This window comes from Platalea leucorodia, assembly GCF_965183815.1.
Source record: "Platalea leucorodia genome assembly, chromosome: 2".
In the NCBI taxonomy this organism is placed as follows: domain Eukaryota; kingdom Metazoa; phylum Chordata; class Aves; order Pelecaniformes; family Threskiornithidae; genus Platalea; species Platalea leucorodia.
Genome location: NC_138824.1, coordinates 92,232,324 through 92,259,259, shown reverse-complemented (window position 1 = coordinate 92,259,259; position 26,936 = coordinate 92,232,324). Strand labels below are relative to the sequence as shown.

The 26,936-nt window shown below is 35.7% G+C and overlaps 1 protein-coding gene across 1 annotated transcript in view; it reads left to right on the top strand.

Moving 5' to 3' along the window:
* CFAP47 (cilia and flagella associated protein 47) overlaps positions 1–26,936 on the top strand; it is a gene marked incomplete at both ends in the record, with an annotated part of 347,065 nt that overhangs the window by 241,959 nt on the left and 78,170 nt on the right. The window contains 5 exons of the mRNA XM_082336357.1: positions 6,984–7,159; positions 9,448–9,555; positions 13,922–14,033; positions 20,341–20,445; positions 24,902–25,058. Coding sequence (XP_082192483.1) covers positions 6,984–7,159; positions 9,448–9,555; positions 13,922–14,033; positions 20,341–20,445; positions 24,902–25,058 — 658 coding nt within the window. The remainder of the gene's footprint in view (positions 1–6,983; positions 7,160–9,447; positions 9,556–13,921; positions 14,034–20,340; positions 20,446–24,901; positions 25,059–26,936) is intronic.

The window sequence follows — 26,936 nt, the reverse complement described above, 5'->3', positions numbered from 1 at the left end:
AGAAAATTCAGGAGAAAAAGTAATTCTCAGTACAAACTCTGACAATTTCAATTTTGCTCTAGAATTAACTCTACCTCTATAAGTTTTGTGCCAGTGATGATTATGGTATCAGTCTTTTAAATTGCAGAGAAACATGCTTCCTTAAAAATCTCTTTTTAGACCTACAGAATAAGAGAGTCACAGTAGGTGCAAGATATAAGACAGTCAAATTAATTAGCATTTTTCCTCTGCTGATTGAGTAACTTGATTGTAGGTGACGTAGCTGGGATGTAAATTATCTCATTAGTATGGTCAAAAAATTTCAATAAAATGAAATATTATCAGAGTCGGTTACTAGTTTTAAAAAGTAAAGAAGTAATTTTAGTTGGCTTATATGAGCATGAGCTGGGAGTAGAGGCACATATTAAAATATTTGCTTCCACATGTGTAGCAGGAGTCATTAAAGTTGATGGAAGTATTGCAATAATTAGTCATTACCACTATTCTACTGTAGTACCATTAGGTTCTGATAAGTGATTGTAAGTTTGTTTTTACCAAGTATTTCTGAAAGTCTTGGAAGCACTGTAATACGGGCAGTGCTGGTCACTGCCTTTTCCTGATCAGTTCTGAGTGAGCTGATACCTCAGCATTTCACTCACGTAGTCGTTATTATGTTTGTAGTTTCATGCGAGAGGGAGCTTTCTAACCTCACCACATCAAATTTTCCATCCAGGACAATATACCCATGGTGCAAATATCAGTTTCAGTGTCTAACAGAGTAACTTAAATGCTATTAGAATAAGTTCCTGGAAGTAATTCTGTTGTTTCAGTCACTGACTTCATTATGAATATGCAGAAATCATCAGCACTCACCAAACCTTCTGAAGCCTGTTCTAATCTATTGGAATTTTGAATTTACGGCACTGTTGTAACTTCATATAGCACTTGAAAATAAATCAGTGACACCAGCAGAAAATAATTGCAACTAACTGTTTGTTGTAGCATTATATGGGTAGATACAATTAGCTCAGGAACTAAACTTTGTAGTTCTGTATACATTCAAAGTCCAAGAATAATAGTGCACTTCTTTGGTAAATAAGAAAGTGACAAAGCTTTGCTTAAATACTTAACCTGACTGACATTCACAAAGATATCTGTGGGTAAGATTTAGTCTAGATCTGAGAGAAATGACAGAAAAAGACAAATTTGCTAATTGTCTACCTGATATATCAGAAGCTATTTGGAAACTGAAAGTATCCTAAATTTTACATCTCCTTGGCTTCCCTGAAAGAAAGGACTGGTTAGAAATGGTGATGGTCACTATTCTGAGGCTGATTTTGGGCAAGTATCTCTGTGTCATGACATGCTTGAAGAGAATTGCATATTACCTTTCCATGAGACATAACTGACACTCTGAAAATGCAGTAGTAACTGATAGCTCTCTTGACTTCATTATCTAATAGCGGTACATTTCTAACTTAGAAATGTTGCACTTTCTAGTGCTTTTATTGAGTGATACTGACCTTAAGTATTTTGTGGCATTGTGGGTATGACAGTCTGTGAAGGAGATAGATAGGACATCCTGAAAAAAAGAGAAATGTCTCTTTTTGAAAGATGCAGCCTGGATTTACTGAAGTGTCAGTCATCCAAAATAGTCCTATTGAACAAGGACTATAAATATGTCTATTGATTTGATTCAGACTATGTTTTCCATCATCGACACCTCGTATATTACATGTATCTGCACAGCAAAGTGACCTATAAGAATGATGAATACGAGCTGTATTGAAATCTGTCAGTTGCTGAGTCATGCTTTCCGAAAATGTTGTTGACAAAGTAGATGTAAATGATTTTCCTGTAAAATCCTCTGAAGATTAATTTGGTCCTTTGTTACATTAATGCAGTGGCAGATATCTCCTTCCAGATTGGCTGTGCTAATGGAAAAGATTAACCTACTGTTATGTTTTTTTAGTAGTGCTCTCTAACCTGATTCGGCTTTGATAAGCTGGGTTACTGTACCCAGTGGCTTAGGCAACTGAGCTGATCACTGGAAGTGCCAACCTTCAGTACAGAGGTTGGTGAAAAGTAGCTGTAATTGATAATTTCTTCACCTCACACTGCTGGATCTGAAAAGGAAATCTGCCTGTGATCTCAGGAGGATGGAGGATTATTGAGCTTCAGTCTACATGGATTCAGAGGTGGCCTTGATTTCAAATGCAAAGGAATACTCATTAAGATGTAAACATAGTTATTACTTCCTCAGTTGTGGGAATTTGGGACAGTAATTTGACTTTGAGTCAGTCTGTATCCCCTTGTCAGGTGTTTTTTATTATTATCTTAATATATTATTTCTCTTGTAATTCAACTCATCTTTGCTACAGCTTCTTCTGTCTATACCAAACCAGAAACATTATACAGATGCACAAAACTGGGGTGCATGGAAGACCAAATATGTGCATATTATTTAGTTTATTAGCTTTTCCTATATGTATTACTATCGCTTTGGTGTGGGTTTCTCAATGTGCATGATTTCTTTTGGCAGAGCTGAGGACATCATAGATAGCTTCAGTCACGGAATACAATGCTTTTGCAGTCCCCTCCTTTGCTTCGATTTCAGAAAGATGGTTTTAGCAATCATCTATTGCAAAACATTGTTTTCCCAGTTTGTTTGCTTGGTATAACGTCTAGTCCCTATTAAGAGGTTAACAGTGTAGTATTTTTTCTCGGTGAGCTTAGAATTACTGTAATAACTTACGAACTAATCATCTCTGTATTCTGTTTTAGAGCATTCTTACTTAGGCACTAATGCACATTTCAGCTAAAAGAAATTCAATTCAGTGTGAATTTTATATGTAAATTTATATGTAAATTTACACCTGAAACTCATTGCTCTATTAGCCTCTGATATTAAATGTCCTGTGCACATTTTTTTCCTATAGTTAGTTTCTTGTACTGTAAAAACGATAAGAATGGATTCCTTACTAATCAAGTTCTACAAATATATAATTTGCTTAAGGTGTTTATTCCTAGATTTTGAGTAGTTTTTAATTTGCTGTTCTGATAAAGATTTAACTGTTGATGGTGCCTTTTTTTGCAAGCTGATATTTTGTAAGGCAAAATATGCCAAGTAAAATGGGAAAATACAATATCAAGATAATGGCAATGCTGTGATTCTCTGTTGTCATAACCCTACATGGAAAGGAGAGGGTTATCTTGGCAATTAGTTTACATCATGGAGAGGGGAAAAAAGAAAAAAGGACTTATATGGTGAGGGAGGTGGTTCACTTCACAAAGATCTGTTCCATTAACTTATGATTGACTGGGAAGCTGGAAGGACTCACCCCCTCAAGACATAGGAGGTTAGGACTTCCATGTGTCTGAATGATCAATGTGAGAAAAGCCCAGCTGACTGTGGACACGTGGGTTTGGATTAGAACTGTGTGCAGAGAGAAGTGATGAGGTGAGGTGTGTGTTGGAGGCACGTTGCATCAAGTGGTTCAAGAGCCAGCTCTGATTTCTGAAACTAATTTGACCAAACTGGCCTGAACTATGTTCAGTATGGCCCTGAAACTCTGTCATCAACTCTGCTGATCAACTCACTTGAGCCTTTTTTGTTCCAAGAAATGGAAATGAATAATAATGAAGATACAACAGGAGACTGTAGCTTAACTCCTGCTACTGACATATAGACACACTGATGGTGACATTGAAAGCTCTGATCATTTTGAGCCTATGGAAAATAGAAGGCCAAGATCTGTTTTTTCATGAATATTGCCACCATGCAAGTTCAGTCTTTGAGTAAGCAACATTCCTGCTTGTCATCAGGTATGGCACAGAGAAAGAAGGCACTTGTTACTTGTCATTCTAGAAGAATAAGGATTTGGACAAGGACCTACGAAGGGAAGAATTTCTGCTGCATTATCTCACCAGGCCTATCAACATAACTTTCTTACCTGACTTGAAAGTTTGCTTCTATAGCAATAGCCTGGCAAACTCAGGTGCAAGTACAAATGCTTTCTCCTCAAGGTCCATGGACTGGAAAAGCTGCAAACAAATGTGGAGTGAATGTCATCTCCTTAATGAAACTGGATTTTAATTGAAAACAATTGTTCTAAAGCATTAAGAAGTGTAGTTAGTCTCTTAGAAACTTTGGCCAGATAGTGCTTTTATTGACACCTGATGATGGTTAGAATAGGATTATTACTGAAGTTTGAACACAGAGAAGTCTCATGCACAGTAATTTTAGAATGTGTCCATCTTCCTATAAGCTACCTTGTCAAAGTTAGAGGAGGATTAGTTGATGGTTCAGTGTAGTGTATACATTAATAAAATGTAAAATTACATATTATGGACTTAAATCCTTTAGGTCCAGTTGCTAAAGGAAGGATGTAGAGAATGGGATGATGAGAAAATCTTTGGTATAAAATATGTCAGGAAAATATTTCAGCAAACAGGTATAATATCACCAAAGATCAATTGATGGTGAGCATCTTTTGAAGCAAAATCTTGATAACAGTGTTACACCTATACTTAGGCTCAGGCTATTAGGGTAGGATAAAGTGTAAGCAGTGAATTGTTTTTTCAAGTTCCACAGAGCATAAGTGTTATCTCATATTTACATTTCATTTCATTTTATTTTATTTTATTTTACCTTATGTTAGATTATTTTAAATGACCTTCACTGGACAAGAAATGGCACACAGCAAGTTCTAAAAGAATAAAAACATGACATATTGCACCAGAATGGCTCTATCTTGAGCACTGTCAGTCTTGACAGAAGAAGCAGTTTGAGGAATGACATTAATTCTCTTCTTTTTTCAACTTTTACACTTTTCCTCTGTTAAAATGTTTATAAAAAACACAACACTAAAATGCGGATCTAAATTAATGACTATAAATGTGTTTGGAACTTGCCTATGATGTTACCTCTTTGCATTGTTTCTGATAAAAAACTTTCAGGAAAAATAATACTCTTAGTGATTGCATGGGCATTTTGTTATTTATCGTAGTACTATGCCTCCATAACAATCCATTAAGGCCTAGGAATGTACAATGTATATACAATCTGTTGATAAATATACATCTGCTCTTATTACCATCCATGAAGTAGGAGATCTTTGAAACGTTTATAGCAATTCCAGGGAAATTTCTCTGGGAAATTCCATGGAAATACATAATCCTAGGTATTCATTTTATACTGGCAAGAGAACACTCTTTTGCAGTAAGCTAATGTTGGCAATATAAAATCTCCTTTGTGTACAAGGTTACAAAGGTTTCTTTGATAGTTTCTGCTTTTTTCCTAAATAAGCAGTCCAATATTTCCTTTTAACTGTAAAAGTATTTCTTAAACACAGTTTGTAGATGTTATACTATAAAATTGTTATGAAGCCTTTAGCAATAAAATGGTAGATAGATTTAGAAATTTGTTTACACCGGTAAAAACTATTAATCTGAGCTTTAAAATATTTTATGGCAAATTTAAATCCCATCTTACTGATGCAAGGCACTTGAATGATTTAAATTGTTGGTGTAATCTTACCATCTGTAGAACATTAAATGTGTTTTATATGTGTTCCAGTAGTCATTTTCTATAAATGTAAATATATAGAAATTTACCAAATCATAGGCAGGCTCAAAGCAGAGTGAGGCAGCTGTGTGTGGGGTTATAAAGTATTCCATGTTCAGTTTTTAATGTATTATTAATTTTACTAGATATTTTATCTTTTTCTCCTTTCATACTGCAATATGAATTATTTACTTTTTACAAAAAAGTATATGGCAAAACTTTACTATGAGAACCAAATCACCATAAGTTAAAAAAAAAAAAAACCTGCATTTTGAAATAAACTGCTTGGTTAGAGCAAAGGAAAGAGACCGAAATAGGGATAAAATAAATATAGATACAATGAAATAAATACATATATTTGGTTTTGGATTTCACATATTATATGTAGATGAACATAGATGAATAGAACATATGTATTTTAAACTGCAGGTATGTATCCTGAATTGTGACGGTGGACTTCATTAATATATTCCTTCCCGTCTGTTTAAAGTGTTTCATTTCATAAAATGTATTGATATTTACACACATACATACATGGGATGGATACACTGTTTTTAACCTTACAGTGAAGAAGGGCGTCACTGAACACTGCTGAAATATAGCAGTGTTTCAAGGGCTGCTCAAGAATACAATGTAGGAGCTGTGCGGAGTGAGACACCTCTGCCCAATTCCTGCTCATCTTAAAGGTGTTCCATGTGTAAAGTATGCATATTTGTCTAATCTGGCCATGGTTTGGCTCCCGTTTATTGTAGTAACTGGAATTTAATATGCATCTTTAATAGTAGCCATGTTTTCCAGGTGGTCAAGAAAAGATGGTCCTTGCCTGAAGTGTTCATAGACTTTAAACAGACAGATATGGACACTACCAGTAAGGGAAATGGCAAAAAGGAATGAGAGAGGGAATGATTATTGTGGTGGTGGTGTTTTAATGTCAAGTATTATGATGTAGCTTAAAAATTAAGAGGAACAGATCCTGCAGAATTCATCCTGAATCATTTGCCAGCTGGCTAAGTGGACATTTTCAACTGTCTGTGCTTGGCTCTTGGGAGATGGCTTGGAGGATTTACCTGATAGGGACTACAGCAGATCTTCCTGTAAGGTGTATTTTGGCAAGCCTCAGCCATATCTTGGAAGGTGAAGTAGCTTGATAGAATGTAGATTGGCTAGGAAGACTTGAACTTTTCCTTATTTATGAAATTAAAGAGTTTACAATTTGAAGAGTGGCTGAAATGTCTCTTGCGGCAATTTCTCTTTTTTGGGTTAGTTCACACATCAAACAAAGGTGCAGCTTGTATTTACATAAGTGTAAATCGTGAGTAAGCATGTTACACTTGTTTGAGGAAGATCTTTTATGTGTAACGGCTCATAATTAATTTTGTGTGTTTTTTGTTTTTGTTGTTGTTGTTTGTTTTTGTTTTGGTTTGGTTTGGTTTTTTAGGATACTATTGGAATTCATATTCCCATCACTAACCCTGCAGATAAAATTCTCCAGCTGAGTGTGGTGCTAGAGAATCCGTCACTTTGTGGACAAAAGGCTTTCACTCTTCAGCCCAAACAAACATTTTTGTATCAAGTAAAGTTTTCCCCAGCTGTTGTTGGCACTTCAGATGGAAGGTAAGTTGCAGAGTTTTGATACTGGTGGTTGTGGCTCTTGTACTAAGAAGTGAACTACTTTCATTGAAACCGTGGTCACTTGATGTAGGTATCAGCCTAAATAACCCCACAAAATGTATAAATGGAATTTTAAAAAATTCCAACTTTAACTATATTGTATCCGAAACAGCGGCTTTCCTCTGAGGGGAAAAACCTGACTGACAAGCAGTAGAATAACCCCTAGTTATTCTAGTTCACTAGAATTCAGTGAACAATGTTTTAGAAATTTACTTAATATTAGAAGTCCCCTCTGAAGACTTCAGATGAATAGTTAGTTTTGTAAATTTGTAAGTTCCATAAAGGGAATAACATGATTTCAATTTTCTTCTGAGAAGGAACGAAACAACAACATAACCTAAACCAGGTGAAGAACCCTTTAACAGTCTTCACATAAATCCATTTAGCTTCAGAATCTTCCATTAATTAACAATGATCTACTAAATGAATATGGAGAGGTTTTAAATGACAAATTTTTCATTACATTGGAAATCCCAATGAAACCATGCAGGTATGATAATTAGCAATACAAAGACAGATGACCTCTTGGTCTTAGCTTCGGCTAAGCCAGTTCAGCAAGTAACTGAGGACTGCAGAATTGCAAAGCTTATTTTCCCAGAACTTGGTTAGCAAAGCATTATTTAGTTGAAGGGCTGATTGAAAAACAATTCCATGTTTTTCAATATCAATTGACTGGCAAAAATATGGGGATGGGGAGGAGAGTGAGGTGGTGGTTTATGAGGAGGGCAGGGACAGATGACCTGTGTTCAAAGATCGAATATTTACAAAGCCAAAATCCATGTATTTCAAAGTTTTATTCAATTTGCTTATATTGATTTTTCCAAAGACCAGAATAATGGCAAGTATCATTGTACAATACAGCTTTCAAGCAATACTGTTTTATAAAAATGAGTACTGTTATCACTCTAGTAAATATTTTTTTCTGTGGGAATTTGTACAAATTATACATTCTGAAGCTGTGAATGAGAATAGACCTCATTTTTTCATACCAGATAATATTTCTGGTATTTTTCAAGTGCAGAATTTCCAAGTAATAAACTAAAGGTTTGTTTTAACTGGTGAAACTTTGAGCTCAGCTGATTGGTAGGCTGGGACTTAGGGGAATATGTGCAAAGATGACATAAAGCACACCTGTACATATTCAATACAATTATGCAGTACTGTACTAGAAAGCTGTCTAATAGCAGCTTTAAATTGCAATAGCTCCCAAGGACTACAATTACAGCTGGACAGAGGTACAGCCACATGACATCCACACAGTTATCTTTTTTTCTGAAGCCGTGCTCTATTTCCTTTGCTATGGTAGCAGCTGGGAAGAAGTGTTATAAAAGTGTTTGTGGCAGGTGTACCTTTTCAAATGGATGATTCTTTCCTAAGCTGTTTTATGTTCACTTTAAAGGCTTTGTTGGCACAGAGGATAGTCTGGAACCATAAAGTCATGGAACAGACATAGCTATCTATCATTTAGAACCAGAACTGGTCCTTGGTGGGTCATGGGTTTGCACAGTGCATTTCATGTAAGTTTTTATATGCTTACAGTGTTTTGGTTTAGTGTTATTATGAATCTGCTACACAAAAAACCCCAACAAATAGAAAAAGGAATCTGCAATAGGAAAGGAATGTGTTAGAATGTCTGTCACAGGGATATACTGCTGTACATCTCACCTAGCAGCAAGCAATTTTCAGTCATGACAACATTTGATTGTATATCAAAACAGTATATTGAATATTCCTTTGAAGCATATCTCTTTGTCATGCTTATATAAATGTGTCTATATCTATTCCTCAGTTTTCATGACTAGATTTGAAAAGATTTTCCTTTTTAAAATCAGCAAATACTATTTCTATTTCTTTGGCCTTTGAGTTCAAAATGGCTAGAAAGAAAATATTGTGACATTGAAATTAAATTAATGCTTACTCTTGTAAGTTAGCAGTTGAAATGCTTTTGAGTTGTATTTTTGAAACAAACAAACAAACCCGCAACAACCAACTTTTTGTGCTAAAAAAGTTAAGAAGGATGAAGAAGAGATTTTGTTGCATCAGTAATTGTAAGTATTATTAGTTTTGGTAGTTGAATTCAGATACCAGCAAGAAGTGTTATGGGAAAACTGGGATCTAAATAAAGAACTCACTGTGTTGAACTCATTCGTTTTTTCCTGAATTTTAATCTGTACATTTTTAATTGTCTGCACAAAAGCTGTGTAATATTAAGCTTATGTATCTGTTTCTAGTGTCATATTCCTGTCAGATATGGTTGGAGAGTTTTGGTATGCACTGAAGTTGATTGTAGAGAAACCACTGCCAACTAGTCTACCTGAAATAGAATGTGAGCTTGGAAAGTAAGTATGTAGTTCATAGTGCTGAACTTGGTCACTGGTTTGAAGTATCATGGAAAACATATTAAGAGTTTACATCAAAAAACCAGAATAGTGCTGTATATGTACTATAGTAGTTTGCAGATAATTTTCATAGATATATGTGTAGATAGGTGAAATTCTCCTTGCAGAAAAACAACTGAAATGGAATTGTAGCCTATATGTAGACTTCCTCTGAAGTCTTTATATAGAAATCACTCTGAAAATACTGCAGAATGTAATCATAAAGATCCATAATACAGAGTTCTGTAGGTTTATTTTCTGTTTCTGTTCTCTTTCTGAACTAGGAATATATCTGACAGTCCTGCTTTACAAATGCTTGTATACTAGTTATCAATTTCTTTTAACCTCTCAAGAATGGCAAAGTAATACAACTTCTGTCCTGCAGATCCTGGGGATAGACATAGTTGGAACACTGCAAGTGTTAAGAAAATAAGCTACTTAGAGCAGACAGAGAAATTAACCCAATTCTTGTCTCCTTTAAAAAAATTTAATCCTGCATTTCAATAGTATAATTTTCAGTTCTGACTTTCAAGACAGAAATAATAACTTTTAGAATAAGACTTTCAAGAATGCCAGAATTTTGGTAGTGCTCTTACACCTGTTACCTCTGCTTAGTAGTAGGTTATGTGGACACACTGCTCTTCTGAATGCTAAATTCCACTTACTTCTGTATATCTTGTCTTTGACTAAATCTATAATTAATATACATTACAGACTGAGCAAAAACTATTGTTAGAGAGTACAGCTTAAATTTTACCTTATTAAATTTTTGTGAGTGAATATATTCTGCTGTTCATATATGAGTCACAGACCAGAGTTAACTGGCAATGCCGTTGTTACTATGTTTTTCTAAGACATTCAGTAGGGTTGTCCATTTCCTATTTTTCACTTTAAATTTCTGGGCTGACTGGAGTAAAACCCATAATTTTTCTCTACTTTGTAGGATGAAACTGTTAGGAGTTAGAAATAACTTAAAACCTTTTCATTCAGACTATCTAGCATTCAGAATTTTCTATAGCATGCACTACATGCACAAGTGGTCTGGCTGAGAATGGCAAGTCATCCCTTCCTACTGCAAATAAAATGTATGTTGGAAAGGATTAGCTCCATTAACTACAACACTTGCCTGTCAAAACTATTGTCTCAAATTAATGGAATTCTATGTTTTATTTTTTCAAATGAGATTTCTTTTCACCTTACAAGTAGATGCATGTTGTAATTCCTATGCATATGTAAATGAACTCGTCTACATCTGCCCTGGGCAGATAGTGGTGAAAGAACAAAGAAGTACTATTTAGTTTAATTATTAGCAACAGCAGCAACAATAGTGTATAACAGAAAATTAACAGTAGTGTCTTTCATATATCTTTATGTCTATATATTATAAAACAGTATAACAAAGCTGACAAACTTCTCCTTTTTCTGTTTGCATTATCTGCCATATCCTTGGTTTCATAAGTCTCCTGCTTTTTGTTCATTTATTTCCTTCAACACTCTCTTTTTCCAGAAATTTATTTCTATTTTGTCACCCGCATAATGTTCTCTTCTTGAAGTGCAAAATTCTGGACAATGGCATTGAGGTTACAGTTAAATTACTTAGAATTGCTCTACCTGCTGAAAAGTTGAGATGGTCCAAGTAAATTGGCTGCATTAATGTATGCTGATTATGTAAAGGCAATGCAGGTAGACATTTACGTGTTGTCTGTTTAAGAAAAGTATCAATTTGTTTTGTTTTGAATGGGCATGCTTCCTTGCTATGTTCCCCGAGATGTGGACTGTAAATGTCATAAAATGTTTGAAGCATTTCTGGTTGGTGAAGCTTTGTAGTTATTTAAAAGACTAACTTCCATTCTACCACCTTTTCCTTGAATGCGGAAGAAGCATTATCATGTTCCTCTAAGACTAATCTTTTTCATTATGTGCTCGCTGAATTCTTGTGGCTATCAGTCTGAAACATTTAAGAATTTGTGTCTTTGATACATCACTTGGAGTTGGATTAGGAGCCAAGAACCCATTGATACACTTAGAATCAATTTCTGACGGATTCTTGAAAGAGAAAATAACAAATTCTAACAGTTTATATTTTAATCCTTTTTCAGATACCCTAACATTCTAGGTTTATCACAGTCAGATCTGCTTTTTGTTTCTGTCCAGGTAGATTTAACACATTCTTTAGTATATGCCTTTAAGCAAGGAAACCTTCTCCTTCATATTCTCCATCTTCATTTATCCTTCCTGTTATGGGCTCCACAGCAGAGTCATTGAAGATGAGTCAGTCGAATGATATTCACAGTGGTCTTGAATTTACTGTCATATGCAACAACTTTTTCTAGCATAACCACGGTAGTCAATCTGTGTGGGGTGGCAGAGGTTCTTAATGGATTTTGATCACATGAAGAACCTCTAACTGTCAAATAGTTGCTTACTGAAATTTCAGATATTCCAACATAGTTTTCCCTTTGACAAAATGTTATGTATGAAAGAGACCAGACAAAAAATTAAAAGCTAGAGATGGTAAATGTGAAAAATGGGAGTTATCAAGTGAATCTGAAGCTCTTGTGTGAAACTTTCCCGGTATTTCTGTACTCTCTGATGTTGAGACCTCAGTGATACAATGCTTTGACGGTGTTAGTCAAAAACAAGTCTGCCACTCAGCTGCTGGAGATTTATATCACTGCATACATTGGAAGGAGCCCACCCGCACAGAAGTTTTAGGGCCTAAAGTTACAGTCATAAAGCTTGACTGAAATACCTTCTCTTCTCAATGTTGCTTTTTGTCTTTTCTTTTTCCTTACTGATTTAGCTATGATTAACTGACTAATTTTTTCCAGAGGATAAATATATGGAGCAATCTGGCAGTTGACCTGCCACAGCTTTGACTAGAGGGAATATCCATTAGGTAGATAAATTACAACAAAACCAAAATATGTATCTCATTTTTCAAACTTTTCTTATTTACTGTTTTCACTGATTCACCTTGAATCTCTTTTCTGTGTCCCTTGGTATTATAAGAAGAATGTGATTTATGGTCATATATCTTTGTTAAAGGCAAATAATATATTATTTTGATCAGAAGAGAGGAATTTTTGGGAGTCTTATGAATTCTTTTGAAAATTGTGCTCCCTATTAGAAGGTATCTTGTGTTTATTTATTCTGTAATTAGAAAATAAAAAAGGACAGCCTGTAAAATAGAGTGCCAGCTGATTTAAAGCTGATTTAGGCAATCAGCATGCTCCAATCCTTGTTCTGGGACAGCCACAATACTCATTAAAATACATAATCTACATGTGCAATATAATGATTTACCATTATGCTATAATGAACAACGCAACAATTGTACAAAATGAAACAGATTTTGAGTCCATGTAGAGGAAAAAAGAGGAGCGAAGCAGGCAGAACCTCCATTGAAATGACTGGTGTGGAACACTAAGTTTGTTTTGAGATCTCAAGGTTACAAGATGATCAAGAAGAATGGTTGCCTAGTGGCACTAAATCAAAAGCTATTGGCAGCACCACTTAATTACAAGCTATTCCTGTAAACCATTGCTTAGACAAAAAGGAGTTACAGATATCATTTATCTGGCTACCTTTAATTTCTGTCCAGTGTTTTTCCTGAGGCAGACTATGAGTCCATGGATAGACTACAGAATAATAAGACATACTTAAAATTATTTACTTTCTGGTACAAAATTTTTGTTGGCCTTGGCACTCTGAATTATCTATTTGACTAAAATCTTTTGTTCCAAGGTTAGATCTACAGAAAGTAAGGAAAGAAAGGTGAGCCATAAATCTGCAAATTGGAGCCTAGGAATAAATGTGAAGCTGTGGTATTGGAGACACTAGGATTCATTTCCACATCCTCTTCTCTGAACGTTAGGTGTCAAGTTTAAGGTGTTAAGTCTAGGCTCCTCTTGTAGACAATGAAAAGTGATTCTGCATCTTAGTGATCTACATTTAGACCAATTCTCCCTGAAAATGTTTTTCTCCTTGTTGAATATTAAGGGAGCCAGACAGTCCTTTTAACCAACTAACTTAAACCAACTTCCTAGCAACTGAAGTACAGCAAGACAAATTCTGCTCTTAAAAATGACTCAAGTATTAGAATGGTTATTGCTACCAGTTTTTATTGTTATTAATAATTATTGATAATATTAACTAATGCTTTTAAATATGTGTCAATACCGGTGGAAAAATACTAACGCAATAAAACATAATTCTTGTTTTAAAAAATACTCATTTTTCAAGACAGAAAACAAGTGATGAATAATAAAATGCAACGGAAGAAGCTTTGTAATTAATAGTCATTGCATATATGTGTTTTTTCCAGATGGGCTCGTCTATACATACCTCTCTTTAATCCTACACATGAAACTCTGGAGCTAGAAATTGTTAACAGCAATCCTACCAATTTTTCAACTGAGACTGATCCAAAACACCCTGTAAGTAAGATTTCTGTGTTGTCACAAAAGTGATAGAAGAGCGCCTTCTTTTCAAAACGTATCGAATTGTGTATTGTACTGTGGGTTCAGAATATATGACATAGTCTCAAGGATTAGAGACATTTTAAGTATGTATTCTAGAGATTTTATAGCTTAAGGAGAAAAACAATTAAACTTGACAAACAAACTGAAGTATAGATGTTTTTTCCCTGGAATGCTTTGTGGAATGGTTTTGAGAAGGACTGCAGTGTTGGTTGCAAATAACATTCAGGAGATCTTAGAAGTTGTAAACAAACCAGCTGTATTAGAAGCTTCACAAGTTTCTAAGAATCAACAGGATAGCTAGGTAAATATTTAGGTAAGTAGATAAAATATTAACGTAAGAATATAAAATATAGTAGATAAAATATTAACGTAAGAATATAAGAATGCCATAGTCATGGCAGTTATAACCAACTTGCAGGGCCTATGAATAAGAATTTGATCAATTTAGCCGCAAGGAAGCTCAAACAAATACCTGGAATAATTTTATTCTCCAAACTCACTTTTACCCTCAGGCTGATTTCTACCGAGAAAATCTTCATCCCATTACTATTATGTACACTACTTTTTCCTCCTCCATCACAGAAGCCCTTCCATCTTGCTGCTTAACATTTTTATCCTTTCCAGGACTGAGAGTTGTGTAGATGGGCTCAGCTTTCATATTTTCATTGAGATCGGCTAGAGTTCTAGATGGTCAGGATTCAGAAAAGTATTTGTTATTGACCATTGATTACTAGCTAATAACACAGGTCCTATAAAGAACTCTTTGGATGTTATTAACAATTAATGCTATTAAATATGTGTCCTTTTTATGATGGGGAGATGAGAAAAGGGAGGACAGATGCATGGAAACTCTGGTGCAAGGGGTTAGAGGGACCTCTTATTAGGATGTGAATATAGAACCTTTAATGTGAAAAAAGAAAATTATGAGACCCGTTGCAGACAGGAAAGAAATGGCAATTGCACCTTTTCTAGACATGAGGAAGATAATACAGGGAAGACATACACCAGAGCTGGCTTATTTGTGCAAACTGGTATAAGGGTCAGAGGGACAGGAGAGGAATATTGCAACAAGATCCTAAAATAAAGCTGAGAAGGTAGAAAATGGATAGTATGGGAAAAATAGAGGAATGCTATAAAGTCATAATATGCACATTTTTGGCTTTCATGAAACTAAACAGCTTTCAGCCTCCAGTATAGCAGTACAAGAAGACCAAATGTTTTTAAAAGGAGCTCTAAAGATAACAGCTAAAGGAGATCACACTTATTTACTGAACTGCCCTATATTTTGCATACATAGTATTACAGTAAAAGTATGAAACGTGAAGTGTTTATTTTAGTCTGTCTTTTATGTCATGCGTATTAACACATCTTCATACATTATGTTAAAACTCAACAAGTGGTATTACTAATCATTTAATCAACTGGTATTTGAGTAGGAGCTAAGAAACATAATGAATGCAAACTGTATTAATAATCTAGGAATAATACACATGTTATGTTTGGGTCATTGGCACAGAAGTGGATTAGATTTAATTATAGTGACTTTTGGCTCCTGCAGATTGCATGTTACCTTGTCCAGGAACTTTAAAAAAAAAAAAAAAAAAAAAAAAATCTTCTCCTTTCAGCTTTCCTAATTTATCACTGTAGATTCACATACTACCAATAGCTACATTACATTGCTTAGGACAAGACACATTCAACACTAACTGCAGTAATTTTCTTTCTTTTCTTTCTTTCTTTTCTTCTTAACAGAATACTCAGTCCTGTATATCATTTATGCATTGAATTCTGAAATGTGCTTTGTGAATTACAGTAGTTCTTACAGTTAAAGGATAGCTTTGGTGAATTTGCTATAAGTAACTACCTAATATTTATTTCATGCATCTGTCCCTTTTTGAACCTGTTTCTTCCATTGCAGACCCACGTTTGGAGAGGTAATGTGATTTCCTTCACAGTTTTGATTAAAAAGGCAGGGGGTGACGTTTAAATACCTGCTGCTTCTCCTGAATATGTTGCGTCCTAGGTATAGTCTCTCCAGACAGCACTGCATTCTACTTCCAGAAGATTACTGCTTGCTCTTATAAACTGTAACCTGTGTTTCAGGTATTAGTTTATATTAATGCCTGTTTCAGTGTCTTTGTGATGTGTGGAAGAAGTTTCCCATCCTAATTATTCAGGTTTCTGCTCTCTTTAAATAACAAATAATGCTTTCTTGTCAGCAGAAAAATTCTGATTTGAGTGATCCTTAGATGAAATGCAACAATAAGGAGCAAATTATTAGAATAGATTGAAGATGGGATTGTCCAATTAAGATAGGTAATATTTGAAGAAAATTAGTAGAGTCATTTTAGAATTCTGCATATTCTAAATCACTGATTTTAATATTTCATATAATTATCCATATTTGTTTTTAAGTGATCTAAGATGTAGAATTGTTGACGATATTGTGCTGTCAGTCAGAAAATATCTCAAATGGATTTCATCAGTCACTGAGTTATGTTAGATAAACCAGATTGAACAGAGATATCAGAGAAAATTTTCTCTTTCCTAGAGATTAATTGCCTAAAATGTTAACTAAAATTTTGACTAATATTTCAGAATTTAAACTAATTCGAATATCATCTTTATCTTTCTTACTTACTTACTTCCATGTGTGTGGAAGTTTGTTCCAGTTTCAGTTTGCAGCAGAAGGCATTACTGAAATACCACAAGGGATTATTTTCTATAGATCTGGTTCAACTTCAAGTACTGACATCATTAACAACAGGCTTTCTAGAGGTCCAGTTGAATTACACTCAAGTATTCCTGAACTTCTGGGTGCTTAATGAAGTCTAAATGAAATTCAAAGACTTTAAATCTCTTGTCAGCTTCATGTAAATTAGAAGCAGCTCCATTAACTTCTTTGTAAACTGATGAAAATGAGAAAAGTATACGTATCTTGTTAGCATCTTTGCAATTGTAGCCTAAAACAGCTTTAAATAGAATATACTATCTTGGTTTACTTTCAAGAATTTGATAACAGTTTTCAAGGATTTCCTTTAATGTGATTTGGATTTTCATATCTTTTTTCTTTTCTCTATATAAATACATGGACAGATTTCACATGTATGTGTATTATAATTATACACACATATATTTATGATTTTACCTTTTTCATGAAGCTGTCTTCCATCCTCATTGGCTATGAAACACAATTTTTATTGAGGAAAAATAACTTAATAAAGAAGGGCTGGCAGAGAGGAGTGCAGTCTCAAAGTCTCTGTGTATAAGCTTTATTAGTTTGTTAATGACCAAAAGTATTGTTTTGTATGGGATAGAGAATAAACTTTTAGATTTAATGAAAAATTTCTCTCCTTTGTTGGATTTATAACAGGAATAATGCATGTGTAGTTGCTCAGTCTTCTTCAGACTCAGTTTCTGTATTTGAACAGTTATATCTGAGATCTTATGAAGAGCAATGATACCAGTTCCCTTTCACATGAGTATCTTGGAAGACACCTTTTTATGTAAAAAAAATGAAAGGCAGGGCATGGGTTAAGTTCAGCATATTTTATTGAATGATTGTAGCAAAGTATGAATTTCTTTAAACATGTTGTTAGCGTTATTTCTCAATTCTAGTTTATAAAGCAATTTATTCTTTGGTTTTCAGTAGAAAGTAAGTTCTTTTTTTTTAACTCAGCTCTTTATTTCAAAACAAATTACCTTCTGGATGCAGTAGAACATCATACTCTGTAATATAAAATGTTTTTTTTAAAACAGATCTATAATGTAAAAAATAAAAATCTTTCCTGCTTTCAGAGCAGGCAGTCTGCTGGATTATCATAACTCCATGTTGATTATTTAGATTCATTGTGGCAGTGCATTTTCTGTGCAATGATAATATGTCAAGTAATACTTACTGAAAATGGAATTGCAGTCTGTTTTCATCTTTATGGGAGAGTTATTATTCCAAATAATGTAGATCTCTTAGTGAAATTACTAAAAATTTTAAAATTTTAGTTTTAATTTAATCACGTATTCTTATGCTGTGACAACCTTGCTTTTTCATTTCGTTCAAAAGTATTTGGGAGGGGGTAATCATTAAGGTTCTTTCTCCATTTGTAAGTCTTCATTTGATAAATGGGGCTGGCTGGTTTGGACAAAGTAGGTAGGAACTAGACTGCAAATGAAATTAAAAAGTCTCAAAAAAAGGTCTCTGGATACTGAGCATGCCCAGAAACTCACTGAGAAATGAGCTGTTCAGGCTCCTTTTAGATGCTGAACAGCTCAATGAACTCTGGGTGGTGGGGCAGATGGGTTTGGAGGTGGTTTGTGGGAGGTAACTCTCCCTCAGGTCTGTTATTCTGGGTAACACAGAAGGCTTGCAAAGGTGACAAGCAGTGGCAGTTGACTGCTGGTGGCAAACGTGCTTTCGGGTTATCGCTCACCTATGAGACATACGAGATTGTGAAGTGTGGGTGACACAGCAGTGCTGTGCTCCCTGTATGGGAGGTGCAGGTGCTGTAATAGCTGAGTGGGAGTGGGCCCAGAGCAGTGAGCTGCACACTCTGTGTGTGAAACCCACCTGCTTCCCTTCCAGAAATATTTTTTATCATGCAGTGCAAACCATAAAATTAAATTTGTAAAGTTTGAAAAAATACAATACCACCCCCCCCAATAGATAAGACAATGTCTTCAAACTACTAAACCGTTATGGCAATATTCTGATAAATTATTTTAAAACTTGCCCCCGAAAAGAGAAAAATAACATTCCAAGTTTTGTGCATTAGTTGACCACATCTGAGCTCTGTTGTTTCTTCTGCTCAATCTAGCTCACACTGCTGTCAGTAGGAATATCCGTTGTTCAAGGTACACCAGCATCCCAGTCTGTAATTGTGCCTGTACCCTATAGACAAACCCAGAAGATGACTGGCAGAACCAGGATGCCTGTGGCCCCTGCCTGGGTCCAGCTCTGAGATGGCAGGGAAAGCCACAGGGCAGCAAGGAAAAGCAATATAAGCCTCATCAGGGGCTTCTGCCCTAGGCTGGGAGTGAGTGGACATCTCTGTCCTGCTTCACCCTCTGGGGCCTCCAGTTTGCCCTCAGCACCTTGGCCATGGCCAGTGGTCCTGCTGCCACAGTGGGCCCCCATCCCTGTCCCCGTCATGGCTCTGCTTGCTGTCTCTGGGTGTGATGGGACAGGGCTACCGGTGGAGGTCCCTGCCTTGCTGTGCCATAAGCTCAAGCCTTCCTCAGCCCCGAGCCAAGCACCATATCAGAGCACAGGCAGTCAAACCCCTGGGGTGGGAAGAGGCTGCAGGGCTTGTTGTTGCAGTCAGGCATCTTGCAACGATTAAATGCAGTAAACAAAAATGAATGTTTTAATAACTCCTATTCACTGCCTGTTAGCAGCCTGTTCTTCCAGGGCTGACATTTCCTTTACAAAAGGGCTTGTCAGTGCCAGCTGTTGTAGGGTGTTGTTTTGACCTTTATTAGTTGTAAATTGTATTCATTTTATAAAGTACAGCTTGAACGTCCATAATTCCAATCAATTATCTTTTTCTATCTTCTTACATGCAAACATTATTTAAACATGTAGGATATTAAAAGCCTAGTACTTTTTTTAATTAAAAAAATACACATGGTGATTGTGTATTCTATGATTCTAGCTGATCATTCTCTCAATGCATTCTCATTTTTATTATTCATAATTCTATTCTTTCACTGCTTATCTGGTTCTTAAAAACATTTATGACCCCATTGTAGTCAGCTACTTTGCTTTTCCCTGTGCAATTGAGGCTCAAGTAGTATACTTCAGATGAAGAGAGAACTAGTAACATCATTTACAATGTTAGTTTAGATAAAGCTAAGTGGAAGAGAGACAAAGCACTGGTTTATTAAAACCTACGTTGTATTTTCCTTATAAGCCAGTTCCTGTCTTTGGAGGTCAATGTGATAACCTTTTAGTGTCATCAATACGATCAGACACCGAAGTCATATTTGAATGGTATTTGTGAGAGCCGCTGTCCGTGTCCTTGGAGCAATCTGTAACACCAGCTCTGTAGTTTCTGGGGAATGAACGTGCAGTGACTCCCACTAGGATTGTTTACTGCAATACACTTGCTGCCTTAGCAGCCTGTGCTTGCTGAGAGGACAGAACGCATCCAATGGAACACATTAATCACATAAACATCAACATTGTCGATACAAAGCACAAAACAGAAGCAGATGCAAAAAAATTGATTTTTTACCCCTCCTTTGCTTCTTTCTTGTATTTGTACAGCTGATTGTTGCTCCTCATTCCACCACTGAAGTACCCGTACAATTCTGTCCATCTGCCCTTGGAAGAGGCAATCATAAGGCATCAATAACCTTCAAATGTCCACAGGTATGATACTATGTTTGCTGCCCACAACATTTGGAATTAAGATTAGATAATAGTTTTAATAGGCATGTAAGTAAGGGTTTCAGTCTGTAGGTCAAGTTGAAATTGAATGGCCGGATGCATAATGAAAGAGCAAATTCAAAGATATTCAAAAGTTATAATTTGTTTTAACCTTAGTTTTACACAGAAATTATTCTATTTACAGTATTAAAATGTGGTGTAATGGCCCAAGAGCTAGAATAAGTAATGTATAATTTTAGCTTTCTTGGTAATTAGTTCTGCTGTTTTTAACACCAGAAGACTGGCACTTCTTAGCCTTGTCACCTCTGAAATTAAATTTCTTGATGTTTTTCCCAACCCCAAACAAAATTAAGTTGTTTCATTTTTTATCTGATCTGAATTTTGGAAGGTCATGCAGTTGAAAAAGTGAATTCTTCCTTTCAGTTTGTTTGAAAATGGTTTTTACTTTCAGCATCTTAGATTTGTTGACATTCTTTTCTCTGTGAATTTTCCTAATTTTAAATGAGAAACAAGTAAATAAAGAAACATGAGTCATCAACATGACTTACTAGCTGATTAAAAATTACAACTGGAAACAAAAAGAAAAAATTATAATATGATATAAATGGTAATATTTCCTCATATGAGCTATGGTTGAATGAAACATTTGCTTTCTGTGCAATTTCCTCTTTGTATTCTTTTTGGACTTTCAGATATCCTAATAGAATGCTGACCTGTGAATTAGTCCAGTTAAGCGCTGACAGGAGTTTTAGTAGTATTTTAAGTAATACTACAAAAGCAAATATTCTTTTATATGAAAAAAACAAATAGTGAAGGAAGTCATGTGGCAATTTTTTTCCTGATAAAATATGTTGAACAGACAGGTTATTTGTAGGTGGTGTTAGCACAGCATTTTTTTTCAGGGTTTCTGTTCTTATATATTTAAGGATAAAAACAAGGAGACAGCAATTCTCATATGAACAGTATATATATCCAAGGCCAGTTCAAGAGGACAGAATGTCCTTATCTTTTGGGGATCCTAATGCTACACAGAAATCATATCTATATATTAAAAAAGAAAAAAAGAAATTCTTCACCAAATACTGAACCAATAAAACAATACAACAATTAATTCAAACCTTCCAGGAACGATTTGAGCCCTGCCACCTGAATCTTGTCATCCAGGGTGAATCTCCAAGTTTTCACCTGCGGTGAACTTTAGTCAGTATCCCATCCTTCTAGCTGCTTTGTCCAGACCCCTTTAACCATTTCAATATATTGGTATAATCTTTGCAATTTCTTAGTGCTCTTTTTATGCCTGGATCCTTTGAATTTTCTAAATTTTCATTCATTTTCAGTGCTACAGTCCTTACTAAATTAATCCCAGACTATTTTAGTTTGCTAATTGTTATACTGATAGCTGACAGGGAATATTTGCACAGATATAACTGCCCTTTGTAATGAAGACTGGAAGAATGTTTCTCATCAGTGGTGGTTGCCTCAAACAACTTTCAATCCCCCTACCCTGACATTGATTCCCCTCCCTTGATTTCTCTGATTAAATATATCTGAATGGACACTTAAGCCATCTGATAGCTGAATAGCTGACTAATCTAAAATCAGTTAGTGACAGTGCTTACAGGATAAGCCTTAACTATTTCTGATTGTGCTTATTTGCTGAACTGAGAGAAACTGCTCTGTGCTATTACCTTCTTCATTTGTTTCTGGTTTGAAGCTGTATGAAGAGCTCTTCACAAAATGAATCTGAGTTTAGCTCTAATCATTGTGAAAATCTGAAATTAAGTTCGTTGGGACAGCATAACTGAAAGGTCAGCTTGAACATAACCCATACCCAGAGTTCTAACATATATGTATTATCCTATTCTTTTGTCACATTACTAGCATCCAGGTGTAATGTAGAGCATTTAACAGTGGTAAGTAATATTAGAGAGAAACTGAGCCCAATACTAAAGCCTATCTTGTATTTTTTGCCTTAGGATTCCGTTTTTTTTAACCTTTTTTCCTCTTGATTTCTTGCACTGAGCATACATGATCTTGAGCTCCATCACAAAGTGGGTTAGTGAGGAACAGTAACTGCAGGTCAGACAAGGAAGGCCTGTCCTATAATCTGTATAATTTTTTGGTTGTCTTGTTTTATATTTCAGACTGACCACTAATTTTGTTTGGCTCCTTCTTTAGCTGCTCAGTTTGACAAAATTTCAGTGTGTTGCTCTAAAGGTGCTCAGCTCCTGAAGCAATGGGATTCAACATGGCTCTGCTTGTTAACCACAAATGAACAGTGGAAGCTACAGTCTTTAATGTTTTTTAGACCATGAGCCTGAGCCTTCAACAATAAAGCTCAAGCGTGATCTTTACAGCTCACCTGCATAAAATATGAACACGTGCACTCCTTCCACTCTTGCACTGTACCTCAATGTAAAATTACTTGCTATGAACAAGGTGTTGACACAAATTTACAGTGGGTCTGGAAAGCATTGTTAGACTAATATTGCCTAATAACTTCCGTATTGAGAGTTTTGCAAAAATTTTTTGTTTGTTACTGTGTTTGTAAGCAAGCACAAAGTATCAATAACAAGCCAGTGTAGACCACTAATAGCTTGACACATCCAGCTTTCTGAAAACAAGGTCTTCTGGCATGCTCATGCCTGTGTTCCAGTCTTTCAAAATAAGCCTGCAAAGTGTGCTTAACCTTTTGTTTACATTTAACTTCTTGAGGCCAATGTGGTAAGGATGAACATGAGTCAGGAACACAAATGCTGTGGCATGCTGGCTTGGCAACTGTTGGGCAGTTTCTTGTTTACGACAGCAAAGGAGCTTCACAGAGGAGTTAGTCCTGGGTTGCTTCAAAATCTGTATAGCAGCAGCATTTGCCTTCCAGTCAGAATCTGAATAGTGAGCAGTGCTAGCTTCCTGCTCATGAAGCTGGAGCCATAAACAGGCTACAGGTCATGTTTAAGTCAACAATAATGAAATAAAATGTAATTTTAAAGGGAGGTAGTTTTTAATTCATATTAGTCAGTAATACAGAAGTCCCCACAAACCAGGTGATATAAATCACCGTCTAAATCCTAAACAAAATGTAGGCTCTATTTTTATATTCTGACTTCTAGTATTGGGTAGTCTCTACATCAGTATATAAACAGCTCTTCCTCTTTTTTTTTTTTTCTTTAATTAAAATCCTGTAGCCTTGGATGACTTTTACCAAAAAAATTTCCTTCAGTAAGATTACAATGTCTTTTTTCTTGTTGGATTGAATGTTTCTTTATAAAATGACAATAAAGGCATAGAATTTTGCTGTCCAAAGCTATTTTCTGAAGACATATGATGTGCCATTTTGTTTGTCTCTGTTTATGCTGAGAAGTCTCAATATATTAATCACTTTTTACTCTAAGTATTTCCAGATTTGTTGTTCGATTATTGGACCCTGTCTATTACAGACTTTCCTTAAGTTTTTCAGACAGGCTATGCAGAAGTAAATGCAATATTTCAGATAATGAAAATAATTTATTTATTTATTATTTTCTATTCTCTTTGTGATGCATACCTTTTTGAGTGATAATGAACAAAATAGATCAAAGGGTCACTTTGAGCAGTTTGTAATAAGCCTCAGATTTTAGTCTGTATTGTTATTATTTAAAGACAGCAACATGAATGTACAAATTAAATATTTTCCTTAAAATAATGGTAGTATCTTTATATTTACCATTCACATTAGCTGCTCATTCACCTTTAAAGGTTCCATAATAAGTGGCATTATTAACATCGCTCTTTATAACCTTAAAAGAGTGAATGCGGGGCAGGCAACTCTTCACTGTCATGCTAAAAAAAAAAGATCAAAATTAACACATTAATTTAATTATATTTTCCTTTTTTTCTGCTCTGTGGTGATACTCTATATTTACTACTTCTTCCCAATATTCTTGATTCTTCTGTGTATTGCGGTTAATGATGTTCTTTATTATCTTCGGAGTAACAATTTTAGCTTTTTGTGTGATTCTACTGCTGTCCCATCAAAGAATTATTTTCCTTCTTCCTTTGTCTTATGAAGAGAACTTCTCACTTCATCTGCTTTCAGGTTCTAATATACGTGTTTTGAATTGCCCTCTTGCAACCACCTACATCTTTCCATTCACTACACTGGAAACTCTGAGTAGCTACATGGAAGTTAAATGCTCTGTGCTCAGCGTAGCACAGAAGTTAAATACCAAGAGGAGATGTGATCATCTCACAGACTGGAACTATTGATTTCCAGATAGCAATACTTAGAGTAACATAACAGCTTGAGGGAAGAAGAAAGAAAGAAAGCGTTAAACAGCAGTTCACTTACAACTGCACTTAGAAGAGGCATAGAACACTAGAAGAAAGAATTAGGCAAAATGCCTTAAAATGTACAGATCTGACTCATCAAATAATAAATAATGACACGTTTCATCTACAGCTTAAAGAGTGGATATTTAACCTTTTGGGGACTGGTCTTCCTCCTCAGCTGATGGAACCAACTAGCATAAGTGCATGCATTGGCCAGTGTTCTTCTGTCATCATATCCTTCAAAAATCCAACTCCTGAAAATGTGGTGGTAGACGTCATGCTGACAGGTACAGAGGTTTGGATTTTTTTGGGGTGGGGGAGAAACTTAAGCTCCTTGGGTTGAATTAAAAGTGTGAGTGGCATGTGATTACATTTGCCTCATTCAATTTCCTGGCAACAGATATTGTGTATCATTCATGTCAACCCTGAGAATCTCTGTAGATTGTGCTGTGGGAGCTAAAAAATAACACAAACCTTTAACAACTGTTCACAGTACACCTCTTAGGCCATACAGCCTCATATATACATGCAGCTGGTTGTGGGCTGTGAACTGCACTGTAGCATTTAAGCAATAGGAGTCTCCTGAGGTGTGTTTTGGGAGCTGTATGGCTAACCCAAATAGCTAATGTTTTGGTTTAGCCCCTCAGTTATTTTCCAAAATATTTTATATTATTTTGTCAGATTCTAGATAGCTAAAGGAGTTAGTAAGGGCAAAACATTTGAGATTTTTTTCGGATTGACCTTCCAAGCAAGTATGTTTCAGCAATATTTTCAAACATACTTTAAAAAATAAGATAAGATTCAGAATTATCAAAGATCACCAAGTCACTGTCCATACTGAGATTACACAAATGCTGTAGAACTCAAATTAGAAGTCCCAGATTCTCCTTGATGACTTTATGATTTCACTCTGAGTGAAGCAGAGAGCTTTAGAAAGTTCTCTGAATCTCCACCGAGTCCAACATAACATGTAGCATCAGAAAACAGGTTCCAAAGCATTTCCTGGCATCTCTGTATAACAAAAATTGAAGATAAACTTTCCAGTGGCCCCTGACACAGATCCCATGGATGGGGAAACATAAAAGAATAGCAAAATCAAACCTGTACGAAGGTTAAGCCAGGTTTACACAGTCACACTATGATTTGGGGTTTGTGGCACATAGCATAAGTGAAGAAATGTGACTTTTAAAAAGTATATATTCATGTTTATTTGTTGCATTGAACTCATCCTTTTAAATTACACCTTCTGAGATATGAATTAGAAATACAGAAATACAGCTTTGGCTGCATATACAGTTACTATATGAGAGATTTTGGAGATTCTTTTACCTAAATCATGCCTGGTCAAGAGCATTTTGGTCTCATGACTGAATGCTCTATACTTTTGCTGACCAAGTTGCTTTGTCAGGCTTTAGTGCAGTTTCTCATGTTTAACTGCTAAAATATTTTCATTCATGACTGTCACAAAACAGAGTTCCGTTTGTAAATGATCAGACCACTTCTGAGTTTCTGTTGGTGTTCTCTTCTGGACAGCAGCGAAGGAAGCAACAGCATGCAGTGGATCCACTGTTTACAGGCTAAGTAAATCATGGCCAGCATCTCAGAGACAGTGCCACAGTTTATCTGCTGAGCAGGGGACCTGGCAGAGAGGGGAAGAGAGTTGTGTCCAGCTTCCTACTTATCTGGCATCTAGGCACCCTTAAGTGACAAGGAGCATTGCAGACTAGGTCTGCACACAGTAACAGGGCAGTTGAGGCAGCAGTTGGCATTCAGTGCACATACAGAAGGCTCAAAAGTGCTGGTCAGAAAAGGATGCGTAAATGTTGACAACGCACCACAGGAGCCGCTCTCAGGCCCTGGATGGTGCAATCATTACTTGTGTAATCCACATGGAAGTCCTGAGGGTGGGTGCTGCAACCCTGGTCTGATGCAGTCAGGAGTTCTTGAGGTTTCTCCCTGGCACTGTGCTATGAATGGCAATGGCCTCACCAGTTAGATTTGTCCTCTGGTAGCCTTCCTGCAGTGCCAAATGCAGGAGCTTTATTGCATCAAGGTTAATGAACAAGAGATTGACAGGATCTTTGCAGAGAGTCTGCAGAAACAAGAGCCAAACGCCTCAAGTCTGAGAAGTTTGGTGTGACCGAAGGAAGATAGAAGCATCAAGA